The 27,047-nt window shown below is 44.0% G+C and overlaps 1 protein-coding gene across 5 annotated transcripts; it reads left to right on the top strand.

The window, feature by feature from the left end:
• The first annotated feature begins 351 nt into the window (after positions 1 to 351).
• Positions 352 to 27,047, top strand: NFYC (nuclear transcription factor Y subunit gamma). Of its 5 annotated transcripts, XM_083879529.1 has the most exons (12): positions 355 to 470; positions 2,848 to 2,878; positions 2,981 to 3,163; positions 9,753 to 9,865; positions 13,659 to 13,730; positions 15,423 to 15,536; positions 16,342 to 16,437; positions 20,163 to 20,336; positions 21,138 to 21,296; positions 24,768 to 24,875; positions 25,577 to 25,636; positions 26,190 to 27,047. In XM_083879529.1, exons 4-12 carry the CDS (start codon positions 9,761 to 9,763, stop codon positions 26,307 to 26,309), a joined length of 1,008 nt encoding a protein of 335 aa, XP_083735655.1. In that variant the 5' UTR covers positions 355 to 470; positions 2,848 to 2,878; positions 2,981 to 3,163; positions 9,753 to 9,760; the 3' UTR covers positions 26,310 to 27,047. The 5 variants fall into 5 exon arrangements, with proteins under 5 accessions (XP_083735656.1, XP_083735655.1, XP_083735657.1 ...); XM_083879531.1 differs by lacking the exon at positions 2,848 to 2,878; XM_083879528.1 differs by lacking the exon at positions 2,981 to 3,163.

Here is a 27,047-nt window from a genome sequence, read left to right as displayed (position 1 = left end):
CTCGTGCACGTGCGGCCCCGCGCCCCGCCGGGAAGGCGTGGCGGGAGCCGCCGTGATTGACAGGCGCGCGGGCCAATCAGCGGCCCCCCCCGCCAGCCTCCTGAAGCGCTTGAATAGGAGGCGAGGCGGCCAATCGGGGCGGGGCTAGGGGGTGGGGCTTGCCTGACCCCTGCGGCCGCCGCTCAAGGTAACTTTAAAGCAGGAAGCGGCCGGCGAGGCTGCGCCGCGGCGCCAACCAATGGGAGCGCGGGGCCTCAGGGCGCGCAGCCAATGGGAGAGTGCGGCCGAGAGGCGCGCAGCCAATGAGCGTGGGCGCGGGGCGGGCCGGGCGCGCGCAGCGGGGCGCGCGAGGCCGCCGCCGTTAAAGGGGCCGCGGGCACGGCCCGGTCCGGGGGGGAGCTCGGAGGCTCCCGGGGTCACTCAAAGACACAGCCATGGCGGGGAACCTCCGGCCGCGGGCACGGCCGGCGGTGAGTCCGGGGCGCCGCCGCTGCTGAGGCGACGGGGGAGGGCGGCCCGTGCGCCGGGGACAGGCCGCGGCGGCGGGGGATCGTGTGTCCCGGTGCGGGAAGTGGGGGAGCGCGGCGGGAGGTGCCCGGTGCGGGGTTTGGGGTAAAACCCTCGGTGCTCCCCGCCGAGCCACCCTCAGCGCCGGTAACAGCGTGAGGGCAGTGATGGGGGGGGGGGGGGGCGGGGGTACACGACAAAACAGCCGTCCCCCACCCTGAGGCGCCCCAAGCACGGCGGGGACTCCCCCGGTACCTTTGGCCCCGCGGAACAGGGGAGAGGGCACAGCGGAGCCACGACACCCTCAAAACCCCGGCGTGTGCTGGCAGCCCTTTGTTGTGGTTTTTTCACTCGGGAACTCAGCGCCGAAGGTCACGGGAGCCGCGCTGACGGGCTGGGGGGAGCGAGAGATTCGCAGCCCGGCGGGAGCTGAGGGGTCCCCGGTTCTTCCCCCGAGCCCCAGGCCAGCCGCGCTCCGTCACCGCCCGCCGCCCCAACTTGGAACGGGGCCTTGCACGAGTGGTGACCTTGAAATCCCAGCTCTCCGAGCCGCCGCTGTGAAGGACAAAGTTTGTTTGCGGCACTTTGGACAAAAAAAAAAAAAAAAAAAAAAAAAAAAAAGGAAAAGAAAAAGAAAAAAAATTAGGGAGGGGGAAAAAACCCAACCAAACAACTAAAACCCGGAGCTGCTCGCGGTGGCCGGGGGCATCAAGGACACAGGGGATAGTTGGGGAGATTAGAATTAAAGTTGGGTTTCGGCGAGCCCATCGCAGACATTCCTGCTCCTCCGAGATGCTTTTTCCCTTTCAGGGTGGAAAAAACACCTTTTTCCCCTGTTCTCTCGTCGTTGATTGCTCACCTTAAAAGCGCTTGTTTTGGGAAATTAAGGATAATTGGCTGGTACAATTTCTTGTAAAGGTTTTAGAAAGCTCCAGGCCCCTGAAGCTGAGCTTCGCCTCCTGTCAGGATTTCCGGGCTCCAGCTTCGTTCCCGATGTGATTTGGAGCGATTTAATTCAAAATTAAGACTCTCAGCACTTCATCTTAGGGTTGTTCAACTTCTTGGCGTTGTCGCAATTTCAGTGTGAGGAAAGGGAATAAGAGGAGAAATGTCCCAAAAAATCACCTTTGAAATAATTTGTGAACTTCTGGAGCTGGCTGTGAGCCAGGATTGGGGGAATTTGCTGTGAGCCTGAAGGTCATTGTCAGTGTCTTGAAACAAAAATTAGATATTTTAATATATTTCCCTTGAAATTAGGGTAGATCCAGCTTTTAAGTCCACAAGGACAACCTGCAGCACCCAAAGATTAGAATAAAAATCCTGCTGAAATCTTGATTCCACCCAATATTTGGCATATTTTGATGGCTTCAGCTGGCAGGAGTTGGTTCTGCTTTATCTTTCTAGGTCAAGAGCAGCCGGAAGAGCCTAGGAAATCTGGAAATAAATTTATTAACAAATTATTCCAGTTCCTTTTGATTTTTTTTCCTTTTTTTCCAGCTTTGGAGAGGTAGGAAGGTCCCATTTTAAGGAGTAAACTTTGTGTGTACCTTCTGCTCCAGAGATCTCCAGGGCTTTTTTTTGTTGTTGTTTTCTAGAAGTTTTATTCTCTGGAAGTTTGATTTTTTTTTTTTTTTTTTTTTTTTTTTTTTTTTTTTTTTTTTTTTTTTTTTTAGTTTTATTCACTATATGGGTTTGATTTTTTTAGCTTTATTCTCTATGAGTTTGATTTTCTGTTTTTATTCTCTATATGAGTTTGAATTTTTAGTTTTATTCCCTATGAATTAGATTTTTTTAGTTTTATTCCCTATGAGTTGTATTTTTTAGATTAATGCTCTAGAAGTTTGATTTTTAAAGTTTTGTTCCCTATGAGTTTGATTTTTTAACTTTATTCTCTATATGAGTTTGATTTTTTTTTTAAGTTTTATTCTCTATAAATTTGATTTTCTACCTTGATTTTCTGGGAGGCTTTTTCCTGTGAATTTGATTTTGTCATTTCTACTAAAATTTTTAACCTGGAACTTCAAGCTTGGAAAACAACCCATTTAAAAAAAATATATTTTTTAAAATTAGATTTTCCACCCTTGTTTTTTTTTTTGCACCAAGGCAAGCAGTGAAGGTGTTGGGGACAATTGGGGGGGAGGGGGGGCGGAACATTGCTGTCCCCAGCTTGAGCCACCTCAGTGAGCATGTCAGGGCTTTGGGTGCCCACAGGAGGTCACCTTTCAGCCACTAAATATGGGTTTTATTTAATTTAATCAGGCTAATATCTTGTATTTATATAATGGGGCTGACATCTGTATTTTAATTATGTTGGCTCATGAGGTGGTTTCTTCGTTTCAGGGTTTGTTGTGTTGTAAGTGAATTAAATTTGGTGAGTTTTGAACCTAAAGTCGAGAATTATTTAAAATTTTTAAGCTCTTAAATTAGTTAAACTATTTAATTATGCTCAGGAATAATTCAACTTTTATTTCAGAGGGTTAAAAACCACAGCAAGAGCAAACTTCAGGACATCTCCAAAGCATCCTGAGAGTTAAGAAAGGAGATTTGTTTAGAGGAGTTATTCCCAGAAGCTGAAGGGCTTTTCTTGTATTTTCTGTTTATTTGGTCACTTCCTGCTCAAATCAGAAAAGGAATTGTCCCTTTTTATGCCTTGAAGGTGAGAGATTTGCATCCTTGTAACACCAAAGCATTTTTATTTCAATTAAAAAAATAAAAGAAAAAAGAGAAAAAAGGAATTAAACCCTCCTGGCTGCCTATTGAGCACTTCAGGTTGGGCTTGATTTAAGCAGGAGGGAAAAAAACTTTTGTGAAAATAATTAATTTTAGCATTTGAGTGATGCCATTGGATGATTTTATTTATAAAATTGAGTGAAGACAGTCATAGGAATATTGAATATTCTATGAAATAATAGAATTAAATAGATATTTATCAATAGATAGAGAAATAAGTGATTTTCTCTAAATATACAGAGCCTTGCAGCTCCTTAAAATAATTTATTTGTCCCAAATTTCCCTGGAATGAGGAGCTGGAAGTTGGGATCCAACTCAATCCAACCAAATTCAGGGCTGGCTCAGTCAGAGGATGGGAGCAGAGAGAATGTCCTGGAGGATTTATGGAGTTTGAAGGTGGAAAAATCCAAAATATTGCTCAGAAAAGTAGCTGGGAGGCACCTGGAATGCTCAGGTGTTGATTTTTCCAAGATCAACTCAAGGTTTTGCAACTTAAACCCCCTGATACCCTCACTGAGTTGCTCAGTGCAGCATTTAATTCCAGGAATAGCCTTTCAACCTCTTAAAAATTTGGGTTAAAAAGTTTAAAACATGGTGGGGTTTAAGGGGGTTTTTTTTTAAGCAAAATTTCGTCCTCCCCTGAGTTTGTGTCCATCCCCTTTCCCCACTCCTCTGTTGGATTTGATAACATCATTTTATAGAAGCTTTTTTGGATAAATAAATCAAGTGTTAAACGTAAAAAAGTCTTAATTATTCTGATTGGTTTTAATTGTTGGAGTATTTTTAAATTTGTTTCTTGTCCATAATGCTGGGAATTTTTATGTTTTAATAATTATAACTGAATGATGCTGTGGGCTCAGTTCTTAATTTGCTTTAATTTTCAAAGTTTTCCTGCTTCTTTTTTCTTGTGATGACTTTGGGAGCTGGAGAGGGATTTGGGATAAGGGGTGGAAGGACAGGATAAGGGGGAATGGGTTCCCAGTGCCACAGGACAGGGATAAATGGGATTTTGGGAAGAAATTATGAGGGGCTGAGATGGAATTTCCCAGAAAATCTGTCGCTGCGTAATCCCTGGAAGTGTCCGAGGGCAGCTTGGAGCAACCTGGGATTGGGAAAAATCTCTTTATCCGTCAAAAAGGATGGGATTGAAATTCCCTTCCCACCCAAACCATCCCATGACTTCTGGATGGGATTGAAATTCCCACACAAACCATTCCATCATTTCTGCATTGGGATTTCCTAAAGTTGATCCCAAACCCCACCCTATAAATCCCTTCCCAGATGTTTGGGCTCCTTCTCTCCCAGAGCTTTTCCAGGGAATACTTTCCATTCTTGGCACGCTGGAATGAGTCCCTGTGGATGTTTGTGTTCCTTGGGAGGGTTTGGCACCTGCCAGCCTGGCTCTTTCCATGCCCCATTCCCAGGATTTTCCCAAGGAATCCTGCAAAAAATCAGGAGCCAAAGCCTGAGGCTTTCCTTTTACTCCAGCAGAGCCAGATCCTGTTTGGTTTTTGTTTTGTTTTGTTTTGTTTTGTTTTGTTTTGTTTTGTTTTGTTTTGTTTTTTCCCCCAGCTGTTTCAGTAGAATCTGCAAAAATCTGAATTTTTTAGAGCTCCGTGTCAAGATTTGTTCAGCAAAACTCCTATGGCTTATAGTGGCTCAAAATATTTTATAATTTAGTAATTTTATATATTTGAGCAGTCAAAACTTGAATTTTGAGGTGGAAGGAGAAACCATTGATCCTCAACACAATGAAATCTTTCCCCACTACTGCTGCTACCTCCCAAAGCCACTAAAAACGCTCAAAATTCAAAAATTAAAGCTAAAAACTCCTCAAATTCTGTCACTTTGTGTCTGCAGCAGCCTCCAGGTTGTTTGGAAGCATCATGGAAATGGATTTGCTGTTATTCCATGAATAATATTGAATTAAATATTCACTTTTGGGGCTTGGATTTTATTCTTTAGGGGTTTTCTGGGTGTCGTGGGGTTGGGGTTTATTTTTTTTTTCCTGATAAAATTTCATCTTTAAAACACAGAAAATGAGAAAACGAGAAAAAAAAACACTTCTTTTTTTCTGTAATGTTGCTTCCCCAAATAAATAATTTGGGGGTTTTGTGGGATAGTGGTTGTTGTAAAACCACTTTAAAAGGAGTTTTATGGGAATTTTTTTTGAAGGATTGGGAACTTTTTAAACTCTGTCAGCGTGGAGTTGTTAAATCTGCATTTGTCATGTTGTAGGATCAAGATGTGGGGAATTTTTTCCAGCAATATTTGTGTTTTATCCTTATTTGAAGCTCTAATTTCAGGATGTCCAGGCAAACACTGGGGATTTGTGCCTCATTTCTTTGGAGCTTTCATGGTTTAGCAGTTTTTTTAGGATCCTTGCATGGAATGTGCTGCTTTTTCCATGGAAAACCATGGGATTTTCCCCATAATTGTGGGAATGTGGCTGTTTTATATGGAAAGGACTGGAATTTGTGATGCCACCAGGATCTGTGGGATGCTGCTGAGTTCCTCCTCATTCCTTCTCTCTGGCATTCCCTGTTCGCAATTCCCTTGGAATATTTGGATAAATTTTCCTTTGGAGGTGCTCTCCACCCTCTTTGCTTGGCTTCTTACTCAGGGGGAACTTGGCAAAAGTTTAAAATCACATTTAAAATGAGATTAGATTTAAAAGCCAGTGAAAATTGTGACATGGCCCTCGCTGGATGGGGACATTATTCCCATTTCTATCTCACCTGGATGTCTGGGAATGTGTATCTGGTGTTTTTCCGGGCGAAAAACTCTGGATTCTGCCCCAGTCTGGAATTGCAGGCTCAGAGGTTTTGGGTTTATTTGCAGTTTTTCCTATAGGTTGTGTTTTCCAGGAGCTGAAGTGGCGAATTTTTCAAAGGGAGATGGCTCCATTTGGCTGCTTCCCCCTTCCCAGAGCACCCAAAAAAGAGCAGAAAACAGCATTTGTTAAAAAAAAAAACAAACCCAAAAAATCCCCATCTAGAGGTGTGTTCACGCTTCCTTTGCTCTTCCACGAAGCGAAACTTTCCCAGGTTTTTGTCAGCTGTCGCAGGATTTGGGAATTTTGATGTTTGCCAGAGATGTTGTGCTCTGGTGAGCGGAAAAACTCTGACAGCTGTCGGGATATTCCTGGGGATCTGCTCTGGAATCATCTCTAGGCCTCAGCTTTTCCTGGCTTTTCTTTTTTCCCCTCAGTTTGGAAAAAACAAAATGTTTTCCTGCCTGGAGATACATCCCAGGAGGTGAATCCCAGTTTTCTTGGTTGTTACAGAATCCTGGGATGGTTTGGATTGGACGGGATTCAACTTCCATTGTCCCAAGTTGTTCCAAGCCTGACCTTGGAACACTTCCAGGGATTCTGGACAGCCACAACTTCTCTGGGAAAGCTTTTCCCTCATTCCTTGCTGTGTGGGGTTGGTTTTTTTGGGAACGGGTTGTTTCCTTCTGGTGTCTCCCTCAAAGCCACGTCCATGAACTTCCTCATTGGAATTCTCCCAGCCTCAATTTCGGGTGAGATTTCATCTCATCCCAGCACACCTGGAATATCCTGGAAGGATCCTTAAGGATCATCCAGTCCAACCCCTGAGCAATCCCACCCTGTGCATCCCTGGGAGTGTTGTCCAAACATTCCTGGAGTTCTGGCAGCCTTGGGAATGTTCCCATTTCTTGGGAGGCCTGAGCAGTGCCCCAGCACCCTCTGGGGGAAGAGCCTTTCCCTAAATCCAACCTAAATCCCTTCTGGCTCAGCTCCAGCCCTTCCCTGGGGTCTTTTCCCTATTTTCCAGCAGAATTTGGGGTTGGAGTAGCCACTTTCCTCTTAAACTCCTTGGGAGCCTTTGTTGGGTGAGCTCAGGAATCCTGAGGAAGGAAAAAGGGAAGAGGAAAGGAAAGGAAGAAAGGAAAGGGGAAAGGACCATGGATGGAGCAGAGCGAAGCTGAAAATTCCCCTATAAAACTTACCAAATAAAAACCCCAAGCAGGTTTAGACTCAGGTGTGAAATCTAAGGATTCCTCTGGCTGTGCTGAGCTCATCTCACCCCAAGTGAGTTTTTTGCTGGCTCCACTCCTGGGATGAGTTTTAAAGGAGGAGAAGGAATTCCCCTCATTGCCCAGGAGTGGGGCATGAGTGAGGTTTCTCTCTCTGGAACTTTGTGTCACAGTTTAGGATTTTTCTCTTTCCTCCCAATCCTCTCCAGCACCTCCAAACCTCTTCTGTATCCATATTTTAATTGGGAGAAATTGTTGTGATGTGCTGAGCAGTTTCACTTTTATTTGGGGGTTTATAGTGATTTTATTTTGTAGGTTTTCCTGTTTCTACTTTTACTCAATATATCATAAACTGATCCTAAACAGCCATGGAAAGCAGGAATTGTCCCATTGTCCTGAAATCAGTTTTGTGTTTTACTTAAAAATAGGAATTTTTTTTTGTATCCATCAACAGATTTTTATATTATAAATGACCAGAATAAACCAATCCTGAAATCTGCATATTTGATATGTCTAGAGGCAAATATTTAATGTAAGAAATTAAATGGTGGTGAAATTCTCTTCCTCTTGATTCTGTAACTTTTATTTCCTTTAATTTAACCTGTTATTTTCTGGGATTATGGGCAGTGTTATGTTCCAGTGCAGCATTTAAATGGGATAAATTCAAATAATTCATATTTTAAAAGTGATTTTCCTTGTGTCCAAAAGGAATTGCATCACCAAATTCCAGGAATACTGAAATATTCCCAGATTCCAAGGATTGAGTTTTTTGTCCCTAAACTGTTTTTTGACAAATGTCAATTAAATCCTCATTAGAATATTTTTATCCCTGATTTTCTGGTAAATACTTGGAATATCTCAGTCTGTGGGCAGGTTCCATTCTAATGCAAATAATTGTGGAAGAGTCGGCAAGAAATGTGTCAGTCACTGAATTCCAGAGGTTCCTTCACCTGGAATTCTTCCTGCCTTGCTCTGAGGCTGAAAATGCAATTTCCTGACCTTTTTCCCTCTGGCTCTTCCCAAGCCCAGGCTACTGGAATTAAAATATGACTGTTCCTTGGTTTCCTTGGGAAGTCTGGAATTAAAATAGAACCATTCCAAGATTTCCTTAGGAAGCGTGGAATTAAATTCCTTGGGAAGTCTGGAATTAAAATAGAACCATTCCAAGTTTTCCTTAGGAAGTGTGGGCTGCAGAATTGTCTGGCATGACCCCTTAGTACCATTTTAGGGATCTTTTTTGCTTTGGAGTAGTGGATTCTGGAATTCCTGGCTGGAATTGGTTCTGGAATTCCTGGCTGGAGTAGATTTGGGAATTCCTGGCCTATTCCAGTGCCTGTTTCCAGAGGAGATTGTGCTCGTGTGTCACCACCTGATGGAAGAAAGCCACACAGATATCCTGGAGATCCTTCCCTATGGAAAATCCTTTCTGTTTTATTTTCCATCCCTGGGATCTGTATCATTCCTGGATATTCTGGAGCTGCTCCAGGTGTTTGATGTTGGTGGCTCTCCCAGAATTCCCAATCCTTCCAGGCTGTCGGGAATCCTGCAGGAGCTGTGTGCTCCTGTCACAGAGGAAGCTCAGGAATGCTCCTGGGATTCCGAGGGATTTCTTCAATCCAGTGTTAATATTAAACTGGAATTGCTTGAAGAGTTCCTTGTCCCAAAGCTTAATGCGGGGATTTATTGAAGGGGAAGATTTGCTGAGCCAGACCTGGAAGTGTCACTGTGTCACCAAGGATGAGGGCAGGGAGTGCGGAGTGTCCCGGCTCCTTACATGGATTAGGGAGAGGCTGATCCCAGTGGTTTTCCCTTTGTTTTCCTCCTTCCTTCTTGATAAATAAAGCTGTTTGCAGTGATCCCAGTCTCTCTGGATGCATGGATATCCTCTGGAATAAATTGAATAATCAGCAGATTTGTAACACCCCAGGCTAATCACCTCTTTGGGAAACAGCTTCACTTAAAATATTTAGGATTTAAATCTTCCTGCTTTTGCTATCCTGCATTCTACAACCTCTTAATTCCTCCTGTTGATCCTATCCAGGGAAAAGAGGGATTTGAAAACTGCTGGAAAGCCACAAAAAGTGACTCTTCAGTGTCAAACAACCATAGAAGCAAATGTTTATTGTACGTTTTCCTATGGAAAAATAATTTAAAAATAACTCAGAGGGCGTGTGAGATCTGGGCTGGCATTTCTTCTTCTGGTGGTTTTGTAGAGGGATTAGCCCTTCCCTGAATTCCTGGGACATGGAGTTGTGGAATGGTTTGGGGAGAAGGATCATCTCATTCCACCCCTGCCACAGGACACCTTCCCCTGTCCCAGCTGCTCCAACCTGCCCTTGGACACTTCCAAGGATGAGGCATCCACAACTTCTCTGAGAAATCCATCCCAATCCTTTATAAGCAGCAATTTCTTCCCAATCTTTATCCTAAACCCATCAGTTTGAAGCCTTTAATCCTGCTCTCCCTCCTGTTTTTTTTCTGATTCCTATTTGGTTTTTTTTGTCCTTTCCCAGCTGCCAGGATGTCCACGGACGGCGGCTTTGGCACGGCAGGGAACAGCGATGCCCAGCAGAGCCTCCAGTCCTTCTGGCCACGGGTGATGGAGGAGATCAGGAACCTCACTGTGGTCAGCATCCCCAGGGGAAAAAAAAAAAAAAAAAAAAAAAAAAAAACAAAAAAAAAAAACAACAACACCAGGGAAAAATTCCTGTCAAAGCTGTTTGAACTCTGGCATCTGGGAATTTGGGTGTTTCTGTGGAATAAGGTGGTTTAGGAGGTGAGCGATAATCCCCTAAGCCAGGGGGGATCTCCAAAGAAATGGAGATAGAAATGGAATTGTAGCAGGGTTATAAAATTGTGGAGTGGTTTAGCCTGGAAAAGATCTTCAGGATTACCGCTGTCCATTCCATTATCCCAGGTTGCTCCAAGCCTCATCCAGCCTGGTCTGGAACATTCCAGGGAATGTTCCCTCTCTGAGGTGGAGCAGCCAAACCTGCAGCTCTTTCCAGGTTAAAACAGCACCACAAAAGGGGATTTTAAAGTTCTTTTATCAGATTTAGCTTGGAAAAGATCTTCAAGATTATCCCTGTCCCTTTCACTGTCCCAGGTTGTTCCAAGCCTCATGCAGCCTGGCCTGGAACATTCCAGGGACTGTTTCCTCTCTTGAGGTGGAACGGTCAAACCTGCAACTCCTTCCAGGTTAAAACAGCACCACAAAAAGTGATTTTAAAGTTCTTTTATCAGGCTCAGGAATGGCCATGGTTGCATCCTGGGGAATTCCTCTTGGGAGGGAAAAGAGGTGGGATTTTAAAACAGCTATAGGTGTTGAAGGAGTTGCCAGAGGCTGTTCTAGGGAAGATTGAGGGATTTGAGGATAAAACCTCACATTGTGCTGCTGTTCATATTCTGAATTATAAACCTGTGAGGAATCCCTTGTCCACACCAAGTTTTTACTGTTAAAATACAGCTGAGGCTTTTCCCTCCTCTCTAAATTCCCTGTTAATTCCAATTCTGTGAATGAGTTTTTGAGTTTAGGTTCCTGCCTTAGTCCAGAACCACCTCCTTTGACAACGCTGTAGTGTTGACATCACACATCACTCAAATGCTAAGTGTGTCATTATCAGCTGCTTTATTACATTAAAGACATTTGATGAAAAAATCCCATCTAGACTGAGAATAACAACTGGACTAAGCAACTTCTATTTTTTTCCATCCCCACAAGAGGTGTGGAGCAGAGGCATGTAATAAAAATGACTTTTGAAGGGAGATTGATGGATTCCTGTGATCGAAAAATCACTCTCCTGGTGCTTTAAATGCAACTGAAAGCAAAAGAATTTCAAGTCCAAACCAGTTTCTTCAAAGTAAAAAAACCCCAATCCACAAGGATAAGCTGCTACCCGCCCCCCCATGTGCAGATAGTTGATTAAAGGAACAGATGTAGAAATTTGTATGCATAACCAGAATTAATCACTTTCCTCTTTCAGCACAGCAAATTCTTGTGTTCGGGAGCTGGAGTTTCATCTCCACATGAAAGGGGTTTTATTATGCAGCTTTATCAAGTATAGGCAGCCTAATTTTGAACTGTCAGTGGTTGCTTTGCAAGCTCAGGAGTCACTGGGAATGGAGCTGAGGGTGGGGAAGGAAAAGGAGTAACAGGAAAAGATCCCAGCTCTGTGGAATCATCAAATCCTGATTTTTTTTTTCTGTTTATTACTAAAATTGTTCCTGTGAAGGTGGCAGAGCAGGGAGTGAAAAATGTGTTGGTCCCTGATTTTTGGGAACTGAGGGCAGAGAAGGAAAAGGGATAACAGGAAAATATCCCAGCACCGTGGAATCATCGAATCCTGAAAATTTATTCTGTGTATTATCAAAATTGCTCCCGTGGATGTGGGTGTGAAAGGGGCAGAGCAGGAAGTGAAAAACGTGTTGGTCCCCTGGGTTTTGGGAACTGAGGGCAGGGAAGGAAAAGGGATAACAGGAAAATGACCCAGCGCTGTGGAATCAAATCCTGCAATTTGTTCTGTTTATTATTACAATTGCTCCTGTAGATGTGAGTGTTAAAGCTGCGTTGATCCCCTGATCCCCCCCTATCCCCTTATCCCAGGCTATTTCTGCCTGGTTTTGTGGGGGTTTTTTGTGGCTAAAATTCAGGAAAAAAACCCAAGAATAAACTGTGTTTAGAGAAGGGAAGGATGCAGCAGAATTCTGGAGAAATAAGAGCCAGGCCTAGGCTGAGCTCAGCATTTCAGCTCCACAAGAGGCCTGTGGAGACAACGAGCCCTAATTTGGAGAAAAGAAAAGCTGAGGAATTGGTGTCTGAGATTTTTCCTGCTGGTTTGGGGCCAGTCCTGCTTCCCTTCCCCACCACGCTGCTCCTTCTGATTTATGGGACGTGGCCTGGCTGTCTTAAAGGAATAAAATACTTTTCATAAAAAAAAAAAAAATTTAAACTTTTTTTCTCTGAATTGAAATATTTTAATACTATTTTAACTATTCATGTCTCCTCAGAGTTTATAAAAGTTGATATTAAGACCGAAGTGTTGCAGATTAAAAATTTTCCCCTCAGCTTTTTATGATGCTCAAAGTTAACAAGGCCCTATAAAAAGGAAAGACCTGAGGGGGAAAATGGTAAAAAGAACCCCAAGAATAACAACAAAAAAATCATTTGGGGGTATTTTTCCATATCCTAGCAACCCCTTCACTTGTTTATGTGGTGATCCCTGAATGTGGTGTGTGTTTAAGGACAGGTCCCAGCCCTTTAATTGCCCAAAATCCTTCAAAATTCCACATTCATCATCTCCCACAATAAATTCATTCTGGTTTACAGCAGGAACACCACACTCAGATTTCTTTGCAGAATGAGGCACAAAATGCCTTTTTAATTATATATATATGTATATAAATATTTATAAAGGTGCTGGATATTAACTAAATTTTATGCCCATGCAGAAGTGCTGGCTGGGCCATGCACAACATCCACATTTTTCTTCACTGGAAAGAAGCACAGAAGAGGAATTCTGAATAAAACCCAGCATTTTCATCATTTTCCCCCATCTTTTGTTTCCCTAATACATCCTGCAGTGCTTTTTCCTCAGAGAAATGACTTTCCCTTTATTATGACATTTTTGTTAAGAGGGGAAGATGATTTTCTTTTTTTTTAAGAAGTCTTTTGTGAGTAGGAATTCTGCATTCCTGATGCAGTGGGATGTAGCCTCAGCTCTTCTCCCCTTTTTAAGAGGTTCCTGGCAGGAATAGACTGGATTAATTAATTTATTTTAATTCCACTTTTTGTCTTCAGAGAAGGGAGAGGCCTCTTGGTGGTTTCCTGAGCCCAGGAATTCTCTCCAGGGAATGTGTGGGTGCAAATTTGATCTCATGGCAGGATAATCCAGGCTCCTAAACCACCATTCCTGACTGAAAAACAGGGAGAAATCCACCTAAAACCATTAAACTGATCTTTTGAACCAGCTTCTTGCAAGGTTTTTAACACCAAAATTGGGATTTGGTGACAGAAAAGTACAAATAAATCCAGGATTTCATCCAGCTCTTGTTTACCTTCATTTTCTTCTGTGATTTTTTTTGTAAATTCCAGTGGTTTCTGGGACCCAGGAAACATAATTGAATCAGTTGTTTCAAATATAAATAGATGGATAAATGTGTGATATCAGAAACATTCTGTCCTTCAGGAAAACTTCAGCTTGGAAGTGAAATAATGAATATAAATGTCTGACAGAAGAAATATATCAGTATAAAACACAAAAAAGAGACTTTCCAGCCCTCAGGAAGAGCAGCCACACCTGAAAGAGAATAAATCTGATTTTAACCAGTTCAGATGTAGAAAACACTTATTGTTTTAGCTTTATTTTTTACCTTTATTTTCAGTTTAGTATCAGTAAAAAGTCTCTGAAATCTCTCTGCAGAAAGACTTCAGAGTTCAAGAGCTGCCCTTGGCTCGGATTAAGAAGATCATGAAGCTGGATGAAGATGTGAAGGTACATTTAGGGTTTTTACCTGGAATTTATGACCAAGGAAAAGGATTTATGATCCTTTTCCTGGGTATTTTACCTGTCACTCCTTGAAATTCATGCTTCTTTTCATTATTATTATTTTTAAAGTGTTTTGTTAGCAGAATTCCCTTGGCCTCGTATAATTAAACTGAGCTGGAAAAGCAGAAACATTTGGGATTTTGATTTTAGTTTTGCAGTTTTGTTTTCTTGTGATAAATCCCACTTTAAGGGTATAATAAAATCCCACTTTAAGAGTATAATAAATACAAAAATAATTCTGGCTATTTCCTGTTTTCCCTAGTGCTTAACTGTCTTTTTTCAAGTTATCTCTTTGTTTTTTTCCACTCTCACAAAGATTTAGAGTGATTTTTTGTGCAACCTTATTCCATTTTTATGGAAAAATAAGTAATAATTCAGGTGGTAATGTGGGTTTGATCCCAGTAGATTGACATGACTTAAATTTGTGCCACTTATTTTATTTCTTTATGTAAAAATAAGCAATAATTCAGGTGGATAACTTGGGTTTGATCCCAGTATTTGGGATTTTGATGACAAGAACACACAAATTGATGGAAACTCCCTGACACAGAAAGAAGGAAAAAGGAATCACCTGCAGTTTTTGACTCTGTGCTGCTCCACTTGTCACTTTTTTTTTTTCCTTTGGAAAACTGTCACTTAATTCCTGAGGGGAAAAAAATTATTTGTTCTTTTTTCTCTTTTTTTTTCCTTTTTTTTTTTCCCTCAATGTGACACCATCTTTTTGTCAGAACAGCCCTTTATTTAAATAAGATCCTGAAAATTCTCTATTCAGACTCCATTGAAAAGGATGATCCCAGACCTCTGAGGGTCCAGCTCAGTGTCTGAACCAAACAAATGCCAAATTTGTGATAATAAAAGGAAAAATAAGATTTTTAAGGCAGGGAAAGTGTTTGACCTGTCTGGAATATTCCTATTTACAGGTTGATTAATAAGCATTAATGCCAAGGCAGCTGATAGTGAAACTGCTTCATTTGAGTAAAACTGGAGCCAGATGTTTCTTAAGGAAAAGTAATTTGGTGAGGCCGAGTCTTCACTCCAAACCTCCTTTGCCATTTCACATTTATTTCAAATTATTTAAACGTTAAAAGAGCAAAGGAAGGGCTGGGTTTAAAATGAGCCCTCAGTGTGTCCCCCTCAGTTTCCAAATCCTTTCTGGACACCCCAGGGCACTGCCAGGAGAAGCTGCTGGTGAATATCCACTGTTGCATTGGTTTTAAATGGCAAGAGGGCAGAAATCAGGAAGAAATTTGGGATAATTGAAGAAATTGGGTTCTCCCTGTGAGGGTGCTGAGGCCCTGGCACAGGGTGCTCAGAGAACTTGTGGCTGCCCCTGGATCCCTGGAGGTGTCCAAGGTGTTGGGATGAACTGAGCTTTGAGGTCCCTTCCCAAACCATTCCATGATCCAACTCCATGATTTTATGCCCTTAATCCATGAGGAAGGAGCCTTTCAAGCTAAATTTTAGATGCCCAAAACTCTTCTTCCATGACCTTAACTCAGTCAGACCCTGAGGTGAAATCCTGAGGTGAAATTTCCCCCAAATCCACATTTAACCTCCCGACTTCTACTCAGGCGACAAAATCCCTCTTTGCACTGTTAGAATCAAGTGGTGAAATCCAAAATAATCTTTTTTTGGCAGATGATCAGTGCAGAAGCCCCTGTGCTGTTTGCCAAGGCTGCCCAGATCTTCATCACCGAGTTGACCCTACGAGCCTGGATCCACACAGAGGACAACAAACGCAGGACTCTGCAGGTAAAGGAGTTTCCAAAAATCCCAACTGCTCCCAACTCCCTTCCCAGCCCCTTGTTTCCATAACACCAGGCGTGTTGTACACAACAACCCGTGTACAAAGCACAGAACTGCACAGCTGAAAGGCTTTTTTTTTTTCCTTAATTTAATTAAATTAACCCACCCAAACACAAATTTCCCATCTCTCAGCTGATCGTGACCTACTGGAAGAACTCTGTGCAGCTGCAGCTGTTGAATTTCTGTTTGATTTTGTTGTTATTAGTTGTCATCTAAATTTGTACAGGTTTGATTTATGGTGATGGAAGTGTGGAGGTGAAAATAAAAATACAACAAAATACAGATTGTTGACTGCTGTAGCTTGAGGGACCCTCAATAATATTCATTTTTTAATGGTTGAAGAGTAAAATATAACTTTTTAAGGTATTTTTATGGAGAAAAAGAGAAGGTTTTCACTTTTAGTCTTACATATTGGGCAGAACTACTGGAAAATGCAACAACCATTAATTCAGGCCCTTGGGTCAGGGGAAAAATTGAGATATTCAGGCCCACATTAGCTCTCCCGTCCCTGGGCATGAATTGCTGTTTTAGAGATGGGCGCCCATGACTTATATCCACTAAACTGGGCTGAAGTTGCCAAAAACCTTTTTTATTGCACAATTTGCTCAGCACAAAACTGAATTTCCACCAGCTGGGACCTGCAGGAGACATTCCCCCTCTTTTTCCCTCAGCTTTAAACACCTCTAACTTCATTTATCCAGTGCCAAAACCCTCCTGAAGCTGAGGAATGCTTTTCCCTTTGTTGTTCCAGAGGAATGACATTGCCATGGCCATCACCAAGTTTGATCAGTTTGATTTCCTAATTGATATTGTCCCCAGGGATGAGCTGAAGCCTCCAAAAAGGCAGGTGAGACATGAAATTATGGAATTTTTGTCCTTTCCTCAGCGTGATTTCAGCCTCTAATGGAAACAAGAGGTAATGAAGCGACAAAGATTTAAACGTGAAGGTTGTTTCTCTCTGGTTTATTTACTGTGGTTTTCAGGTGCTTAAATTCTTAAATTTCAGGTTGTTAAATAAAAATTAAAATCATAAATAAAAATCATAAATAAAAATAAAAATCCACTGGGTTTTTGTGGAAATAGAGCCTAAGTGGAGGATCCACACAAGTCTGACCAACAAACCAAACCCATCCTGGAGGGTTCTGATCCCAAATGGTGCCACTAGGAAAAGTTTAACTTGAAACAAAAATTGTATTTATCTGCATTTTATGACTTGTGTGTTGAAAAAATCCCCCTCTTGCATCCTTTGGGGCAGTCAGTGCCTCTGTAAACATCCTTGACTGGAAGCTGGAAGGTGCTGGAAGGAGCTTTCAGTCGGATGTTTACAGCAGCAGGCTGCTGCTCTCAGCTGAGCTGCCGTGATTCCTCATCCCCTTTTCCTTCAAATTTCCCTGGTGGATAAAAACTCTGGGTTCCCCCTCTTTGGATAATTCTGCTCCTTGCTCCTGCCATCAAAAAAAAAAATCAAATAATTGTTAAAATATCTCCTTTCTGCTACTTCTGAAGGTTTTCAGTGTGAAAAAAATCCAAGTTGTCACTAAAAACTGGGGAATTTGGGACCCTGTGGAACATCTTGACTTGGAAGTTTGTCTCTGACATGGATTTTTGTTCCCCTGTTCCACTCTAAATCCTGGATAGCATGGAAAATTCTGTCTGCTCTGAGTGTACAGAGCAGCATTCCTGTTTAGAGCTGGATTTTGTGCCTGGAAGTTGTCCACATGGTGCTCCTGGAATGACAATAAAGGGCGGGGATAGGGAATCCACACCTCTTCCTTTGGGATGGTGCCCTGAGCTGGGTTTAATTCCCATCATGATCTCCAGAAGGTCTGGAAAACATGGAAAACACTTTTCTGTGTCCCAGATATCTAGGAGAGTCCATCCTGCTATCACTGGGGTTAAAATCAGCATGCCAGGTGTGCTGGGAACTCAACATAAAATAGAAATATCAACATAAATCCTCATGATTTCTCCCTAACTCATTAGTTTGGTGTTAATTAAAAAACAAGACAGCCATCACAGCTGCTCTTCTTTAACTGGAGTTTCTTTTTCAGCTGGAATCATTGAAATTTCTGTTCTGGCATTGGAAATCCACTTCTTGTTTTTTTTTTCCTTGAGGTGCCTCATTCCTGAACTTTTCTATTTTTAGCAGTGCCCCATGTTTGGGAGGGAGAGCATTCCCTGTGTCTTCTCCTTGCTTTTTTCACATGAGGACATTGTGATTACAGAACATCCAAGCTCTGAAATCCAAGGAATTCCTGGAGCACTTCAGGAGTGTGTTAGAGCATCTGGGATAATCTGTCCTGCTGATCCATCCCAGCCAGGAAATCCTGAGGAATTTTGGGTGGAAATGAGGCTGGGGAAATGTTCCTCACCCATCTGTGACCACTGCTGGATCCCCAGGAATGCATTTTCCAGCGGGAAAACTTTAATGGAGAACTAGATGCCCCCTAGGAATGTAGGTTAAGAATTTACAGGGAAAATTCTGTGGAAAAGTGGCTGCCTGTGCCTGGATTTTTAAATATTTTTTTGGCTGGTGTTACAATCTGTATTTTATCTCTTACTTGACAAGGCAGTGTTGATTCTTGGAAGAGCTGGGAATGAAATCCTGGTATTGTGTTGCTCTGGGAACTCCAGCTGTGGCTTGGCAATAAAAGTTGGCAAACACTGGGACAGGAGGAAGTGGAAGCAGATTTGGGTTTAAAGCCATTCCTGTCTCTGGCAAACGGGGTTGAACCTGGAATAGAGGCTCAGAGGAGGCTCAGTAGCCTTAATTATTTCAGGATTCAGCTGGAACTGGGGATTGGAGCACTCCAGAAATAACCTAAGGACTGGGCTTAAAGCAGCCCCAGCTCTTCAGTGCCTGTGGGTTGCTGGTTCACTGCAGACCTGCCCTGGTGCAAATATATTTTAATTTATTATTACTCCTTCCTTCAGAGGAATTAATGAGGGGAATAACGGAGAGCTGCAGGAGTAGGAAGTGTTGTGTTTGGTGGTGCTTGTGATGATGTTTGCCCTGAGAGCCAGGCTCAAAGTTGGTCTTTTTTTTACAGCCAGGTGGAGTCAGTTGAATCTTTGGGATGTGATTTTCTGCTGGGAAACCTCCCAGGAGTAACTCCTGAGTTGTTGTGCTCCTCAAAAAACAGCTTCTAAGCCAACAAACTCCTCACTCCAGCCCAATGCCCACCCAGACATGCTCCTGTTTAATGTGAATTTTCCTTTTCTTGCCCAGCTGGATCAACTGAAGGGGAATCCATGAGCAAGCCTCAGAAAAGCAGGGATTCCAGCAGGCTGTTGGAAGTGGGAAATGTCCCATGTTGTAGCACGTGTAAACATCCTACACTCTCAGCTGTGAACTCGAGGTGGCTGGGAGAGGATTGTTTACGCCTTCTGCCATGGAGTGAACGTCTGGGAGCTGCATCTGCCCTCATCCAACTGCTCTGGGGAGCTCAGGAATTCTGATCCTGGAGTATTTGCATCCCATAATCTCTGAAAATCCTGAAATATCGTTGATCATGAGAGGCTTTTCTCTCCTGAGATGAAAGAAAGCGGTGTTGGTGCTGCCAGGGAGGCAGAGCAGAGGCTCTGGTTCTTCCCACTGCTGAGATATCCCTGCTCCCACAGCAGGGAACGGTTGTCAGCCTGGAAAAGCTGGATTTAGATAAATAACTCCAGGCACAACAGTGAGCATCAAATCTGTGATTTTTATTCCTAGGGCTTTGATATCAGAGCTTGGTGGAGGGTTGGGAAGGCAGCTCAGGAGAGGGGTTGAGGGACGGAGGAGACTCTGTCACTTTTCCTGGGGCATTTGCAATTCCTCCTTTGCTGGAATTCATGCATGTGGAAGTTCCATGGCTTTCAACTCTGGTAATTTTTATTCATTTCCTCCTCCTCACGGTGACTCCACCTCAGTGGCAACTCCACATTATCCACACTTTATTGGGAACGCTCCTGATTTCCACAGAGCTGAATAAACGAGGTTTTATCAGCTCAGATTGACTTAGTTGAACTGTTCTTGATGCCTTGGGAAGGCTGACCTGGAACAGAGATTGGACAGAGCTGAAGAATAAAGTAGATATTTATTGAAAGGCCTTTAGGATACACCTTGGGCAGGACAAGAGCCTGGCCAGGGCTACACCCAAGGTGGACAAAAAATGGTCACAAAATGGACAAATGGTCACAAGGTCTCAACACTTTTATAAGTTTTGGTCCATTTGCATATTGGGTTGAATTACAGCTTCAGGTTATGAAGTCCCATCCTTCTTGTTCCTCCTTTCAGTCACCCTTGTTGGTGCTTTTGGGCCTGAAAATTTGTCCTTGTTGTCCTTGGCATCCAGCAGGAAAAGGATTTGTTTTGTCTGTGAAGAGAGCTGACTAACACTCTAATATGAGGCGCAGAGCTGCACCCCTGGTCAGCACAGAATCTGAAATACGTGAAATCTAAAACTTAAGGCATCCTTTTGAGTGAGGTGTTGAAGCTCCTTTCCCACAGGATGTGTTTGGCAGGGGTGGAAATTCAGCAGTGGGGCGGGTAGGTGCCGTGTTCCCATCCCAATTCCCGGTGTTTCCCTGCAGGAAGAGGTGCGCCAGGCCGTCACCCCGGCCGAGCCTGTGCAGTATTACTTCACCCTGGCCCAGCAGCCAGCAGCAGTGCAGGTGCAGGGCCAGCAGCAGGGCCAGCAGACGACCACGGCCACCACCACCATCCAGCCGGGCCAGATCATCATTGCCCAGCCCCAGCAGGGCCAGGTGAGCCAGGCCTGAGGGCCAAGGGAAATCCTCAGGGATGTCAATGACAGCATGGAAATCAGGGTTTAACCCATGGGATCGGAAGGATTAGGAGGGAAGGAACTTAAATCTCACCCTGTTTCATGATCAAGGACTGTCCCAAGTTGTTCCAATCCTTGTCCTGCCTTACCTTAGACATTTCTGTGGGGCAGCCTCAGCTCTCCCTGGGCCAAATGTGGTTCCTGGTGCTGGTCTTGGGTGAGATCCTCCAGGAAAGTGCCTCACCCACCGTCTGAGCTCCATCTGTGGGAATTTAATCTGGGTCTAGGACAGGCTACTTGCCCCAACCCCAGCAACAAGCTGGGCCAGGTGAGCCAGGGGAGTCCTCAGGGATGGATTGCTCAGGAACATCAGTGACAGCATGGAAATCGTGGGTGTAACTCATGGGATGGGTTGGGAGGGAAGGAGCTTAAATCTCCTCCTGTTCCATTATCAGGAGCCACCCGCTGTCCAAAGTTGTTCCAATCCTTATCCTGCCTTAGACATTTCTGTGGGGCAACCTCAACTCTCCTAAGCCAAATGTGGTTCTTGATGCTGGTCATGGGTCAGATTCCCCAGGAAAGTGCCTCACCCAGGCTCTGAGCTCCATCTGTCGTGGTTTAATCCTCACAATTCATGGGTGTAGGACAGGCCTGCCCCAATCCCAGACACAAGGCATGGGTGTAGGACAGGCTCAGTCCGCCCCAATTCTGACATCTCATGGATTTTCCACCTCCTGGATCCTCATCCCTGTTGTTTTTTTTTGTGGGTTTTTTTGTGCAGACCACCCCTGTGACAATGCAGGTGGGAGAGGGGCAGCAGGTCCAGATCGTGCAGGCCCAGCCCCAGGGCCAGACCCAGCAGCCTCAGAGCGGCACAGGGCAAACCATGCAAGTGATGCAGCAAATCATCACCAACACTGGAGAAATCCAGCAAATCCCGGTAAGATTTGGCCAGGAGGAAAGGTGGAAAAGTCCCCCTGAGCAAATTTGTGAGCATGAGGCTTGTTTCTGTTTGCTTTGTTAACTGGCAGAGGAAGTTTGGATTGAGTGGTGTGGTTCCTGCACTTAGGAAAACCAACCAAGTGTGACATGAAGGGGGAAATAAATCTTAACCCATTTAGTCCAGACTTACTGCCCACCCCAAACACCTTCCCCTGAGTGAAATAGTTGTGATTAGGAAGCAGTAAATCAAATATTTCCTGGCTAAACCTCAGTTCTTCACCACAGCCTGGTTTGAATAAAGGAGAATTCATTTCTTTTGCCTTTACTTGGTCGTGCCTCTGCAATCTGAAGTCATGACCTGGCAGACTGAGTGGGAAAGGTGCCATCTGGGAGTTATTAATAAACTTTGATGTTAGAAGAATATTCCTCCAAAATATTTGGAGCTGGTTGGAGAAATAGCTTTGCGGAACCAGGAGATACCTCCTCACTTTTCCATCAGCCTTAAAAAAAGGATTTTGGGTGCCCAACATAACCAAAACTTTCTGAAATGTGTCCTAAGTAAATACAGAGGTCAAAAAAGTCACATTAACTTAGAATCACAACAAAGCTGTGGCTTTTGGTTCCCAGCTGGGAAATATCACACCTGTTAGAGAAAAAAAGAGAAATAAAAATCAGTCAGTTCTGTGTTCCAGAACCCTAAGGTCACCCAGGGCCAGACATTTCACTTGGATTTCAGTTTTTCTGTGAAATTGGAGCTTTCACAGAGCTTTTGCCTTTCCAGCCTTGCTGAGCTTCCCTCTGCTCGTGCTGTGCCAGAGTGTCTTGAAAAGGGTTTGGATTGGGGGATTTTTTTTTGATTTTTCCAGCTCTTTTCATCTCTTGAGTCTTCAGCTCATTCCTGCTGCCTTGAGGTGTTGATCAGGAAGGAAAAAATTCCCAAATTGCCTTTTTTACTACAAGGAATGCTTTTTCTTCTCTGTCTGCATCCATCCTTCCTTCCTTCCTTCCTTCCTTCCTTCCTTCCTTCCTTCCTTCCTTCCTTCCTTCCTTCCTTCCTTCCTTCCTTCCTTCCTTCCTTCCTTCCTTCCTTCCTTCCTTCCTTCCTTCCTTCCTTCCTTCCTTCCTTCCTTCCTTCCTTCCTTCCTTCCTTCCTTCCTTCCTTCCTTCCTTCCTTCCTTCCTTCCTTCCTTCCTTTTCCATTTCTTTTCTTCTTCTTTTCCATTTCTTCTCCTCTTTCCCTTGCAAAAATCTCTCTGAGAGACTTGTTCCTCAAAGAATTGTGGAAGGAGATCTCCAGTGGATCCTCAGCAAGAAAAGAATAGCTGAGATTTGTCCCCAGTTGTCTCCAGAGAATGCTGGAACTACAGAAAAGGGCTTGGGCATTTCTTGGGAGAAAGAATTCCTTATAAAGGAGCTGTTCGGGGCCAAAACCTGCTGAAGAAAACCAGGGGGCTCCTTTGGGAAGTGATCCTGTGTTTTTGGACAGACTAGAGGGGTTTTAGGGTCTGGTTTTGACCAGGAATTTGCTTTTTCCTCCCTTTTCTTGGGACTGGGGAAGAACAGGGAGCTGTGGCTGCTCCTCTGGAGCTGCCAGGGACTGCAGTGAGGAACCTTTTCAGGAATACCTGGATCTCTGACAGCCCCAAGATTGCAAACCAGCAACGTAGGAGCAGTGTGGGATGGAATAATCCCAATTCCCAGCTCCCCATCCAGCAGAGATCCTGTTTGGCTGCAACCAGGAGGATTCTTCTGTTGAAGAACCACGGTTGATGCTGAAGGAGCTTCCAGCAAATGAAATAAAATAAAACTTGGGGAAAAACTTGGATTTAGCTCCACAAAATTCCAGTCCATGGTCTGTTCTGCACTTCCTGCTTTTTTTTTTTTTGCTTTTTTTTTTGCTTTTTTTTTTTGCCTTTTTTTGCTTTTTTTTTTTGCTTTTTTTTTTTTTTTTTTTCTTTTTCCCTCATTTCCTTTCTCTTTTGGCACAGTCAGAGCCATCTTTGACAGCTTTATGCACTCTGAGAGCTCAGCAAAGAATCTTGGATCACTCAAATAGAATTGGAAACTCCTGAAACTGGAAGTGCCTCTGGAGTGTAGGGAGCGTTTTACTCCTGGTTTTCCACATGTTCCTGGTGCTGTGCACACTCCCTCTTGCTCTTTATTCCAGAAATGAAGTGGAAAAGTGAATTTTATTTTTGAACAGAGAAAAGCTGAAAGTGAATCCATCAATTAAGTGATAATTGTTTAGCCACATGAATTTTATGTTAAATTTAATCTTTGTTTTACCCAGACCTCATTTTGGGCAGGTTCTTTTGGAGCTTCCTTTCCTTTCTGGAAAAACTTTTCCCAAATCTCTTCCACCATCATTTAATGGTGTAATTAAAACTTAATCCCCCAGCATGGAAAACTTGACCTCCCTGCAGATCTCAATGCAGAAACCAATTTTTTAGTTAAATTTTGTTGCTCAGGAGGGGTTTATTTGCTCTTGAAATAATTTTGGAGCTTTCAGACACAAAGGGGGGAGTTGATGGCTTTTGTGGAAATGCCAGGGCCACATTCCAGGCACTTGTTCATCAGTCAGCAGTTTTTTAGAGTGTTCTGTGTGTTCTTTCCCCTTCTTAAAAAGAAGAAAAAAAACACCTCAAAACATGGGTTTTTTGGTATAAAATTACCCTTAAAACTGTGAATCTCAGTGTTGTGAAGTTAAATAACAGAAGGAAAATCCAGCAGTAGTATCTGTGACATTTTTATTGCTCTCAGGTGTGTGTTAACAGTGTTACTTGTGTTTTCATCATGTCCCACATTCCCAAGCATCCAACCTCCCAAAATTAGGGGGATTTAGGGAATAAATTTGGGGTTGAATCTCTGACATGAAGCACTGACACCAAAAAGCTGAGCCTCTGCCAGGTAGGGCTTGACAGGTGTTGGCAGAGAGCTGCTTTCAAAGCTTCCAGAAATATCTCTGGAGATTTGCCTTTGCCATCTCTGCTGGCTTTATTTATGGGGAAAAAATCCTGTTTATTCCTTAATTTTTTGGCAGGATCTGATTAATAGGGGTGCAGGATACGATAGGGGTGTAGGATATGATTTGGTGCTGCCAGCTGGTAACAGTTGATGTGAAATGCTGCTGGTTAATTCTTGTAACCAAAAATGCTCCCAAAATCTCTGAAAAATGGAGCCATTAATTAATATGCTTTAGCTACTAACTGACCTCTCCCAGCTTGAAAAAAAAAAAAAAAAAAAAAAGGAGGAATGTGGTGCCTCAGGGATATATCCAGGAGCTCTGTGTCCTGGGGTTTTGCTTTTAGTGTCCATTGTGGTGGTTCCTGCCTGGAATCCTTCAGAATTCCCTGGATTCTGATAACTCCAGCTCCCATGGTGGAACTGAGCAGGGAATTTTGCTGTGTGTTCAGGGTGCAGAGTGACCTGTTTCATTTTCTTTCCCTGCCCCCCCTCCACCTGTCTCCAGGTCCAGTTGAATGCTGGCCAGCTGCAGTATATCCGCTTAGCCCAACCCGTGTCAGGCACCCAGGTAGTCCAGGGGCAGATCCAGACGCTTGCAACAAATGCACAGCAGGTATGCACTCCACAGGGCTGCCTCCAAGGCTTCTTCCCTAGCTCCTGAAGCTGCGAATTCCAGGGGATTTTGACCACCTCTTTGGGTTAGGATTCCTGCTTTTCTTTTCTTCCTGTTTTGTCAGGGTTGTTTTTTTAAAAAAAAAGAAGGAGCGTAGCAGAAACCTCCTTTAGGTGTCTGTGAGAGGTGCATGCAAAGCTTCTCTGTGTGTGTGTGTGGCTCTGGGTGAAGCTCCTGCTGCTTCTGAGCTGCTTGCAGGTAACATTTTGGGCTCATCACCCTTTTCTTTCCTTCTCCTCCTTGCCTGGGTGAGGGAGGAGCCATGTGCAGGAAAGGCAGAACATCGGGAGCGGCGTTGAGGCTGAGGGATCCTTCTCTGCCTTCCTGCTGGCCCGGAGGCCACGTTCTCCTCAGGGGAGGCAGAGAGGTTTTTGAGGTCTGGAGGGACCTGGTTTGGGGTCTGAAAGGACCTGGTTTGGAGTCTGGAAGGACCTGGTTTTGGTCTGGAAGGACCTGGTTTTGGTCTGGAAGGTGGTGTTTGGTCTGGAGGTGTCCGTGGCTGCCGTTCCTCTCGCGGTCGGGGTGCTGGAAAATGTGGCTGAGATGTTAAAAAGCTCTCCCCAGGAAACAGCAGGATGGTGTTGGTGGGTTGTGATCCTCAGGGAAGGGCTGGCAGTGATCAGCTGCTTTTATCTCTGTAGATAACGCAGACAGAGGTGCAGCAGGGGCAGCAGCAGTTCAGCCAGTTCACGGATGGACAGGTAAGAACTGGGGGTCACAAGGGGCACAGGGACTGTCCTAAATCTGCATGTTCCTCCTGATCAAGCACTCCTGGCGTGCAGCAGGATAAGGGAATGTTGTGCCAGTCTAAATTCAGGTGAATTCTTAATGTTCTGCTGCCTTTGCTCTGAATTTATCCAGTCCCTGGCACTTCAGATGAAATCCTGAATCCTGACCAATTCAGGAATAAAGGTTTTAACATCTGGATGTTTCATAAGTCTCATAAATCATGGAATGGTCTGGATTGGAAGCACCTTAAAGCTCATCCACTTCCAACCATGTGAGGGACACCTTCCACTATCCCAGGATGCTCCAAGCCCTGGCCAGCCTGGCCAGGAGCAGCCACAGCTTCTCTGGGAAGTCAATGTGCAGAAGGGCCTGGGCATCAGGAATTCCCAGGACTTTGTGGGAATTAGCAGCAGATTTGGCGGCAGCTCATGATGGTTTTGGGGTAGCTCAGAGGGACCCAATCTGGGGGGTTCTGGGAGTGCTGAGCACTGACACAGGTTCTTTTATCCCATTGTGTGTCTGCAGCAGCTGTACCAGATCCAGCAGGTGACAATGCCAGCGGGCCAGGACATCACCCAGCCCATGTTCATCCAGTCTGCCAACCAGAGCTCAGACGCCCAGGCCACGCAGGTGACAGGGGACTGAGCAGGGACATGGTGACCTGTCCCCAAATCCAACCCCCAGCACCTCTGCCAGACCCACCTGGGCTGAGGAACACACCTGAGACTGAGTCTACAGTAGGCTCTGCCATCTCCACCTCGCTCTGCTGGGTATGGGAATATCCAGAATATCCAGCAGACTCTGCCAAGAATGCAATATTTTTTATTTTTCAAACCAACCTTTGTGTATCCAGCTGCTTTTCCAAACCCCAGAGAGAACCCATCCAAAGGGATTTGGAGCATCTCCATTGAACAAATGTGGGAAATGCTTTTTATTTCTAGGAAAATCCTGAGGGTACTGTTCCTGTCAGAGCTCTATTCCTGCTGTTCTGTTTGTATTTTGTTTTTTTTCTATGGATAGAGCCCACTGATTTGGTCCTCCCATCTCAGTGGGTTTTAGGGAATTTTTTTGGGGGGTGGGGGGAATGTGTGTGGTTTAGATTGTTCCCTCCTGCCTCCTTTTTTTGGAGCATTTGCTATATGCAGGGAATAGGAGGAGGAGGAATTGAAGCGAAACAAAATTAAAAAAAACCCCAAACATTCCTTGTATTATTATGATTGTATTTTCTAAGGGAAAAAAAAATTCCTTGGATTTGGCCTCTGGATTCCAGAAAAACTGATGGAATCTGGACAAAACTGCAGCCCTGCTGTTTACCTGTTGTCCTGGCTTTGGTCCATGCATGTAATATAAGCTTCATAAAAGGAAATAAATTTGCTTTTGTCA

The sequence above is a fragment of the Zosterops lateralis genome, assembly GCF_965231275.1.
Source record: "Zosterops lateralis genome assembly, chromosome: 28".
In the NCBI taxonomy this organism is placed as follows: Eukaryota; Metazoa; Chordata; class Aves; order Passeriformes; family Zosteropidae; genus Zosterops; species Zosterops lateralis.
This window is presented reverse-complemented; position numbering and strand designations above follow the sequence as displayed.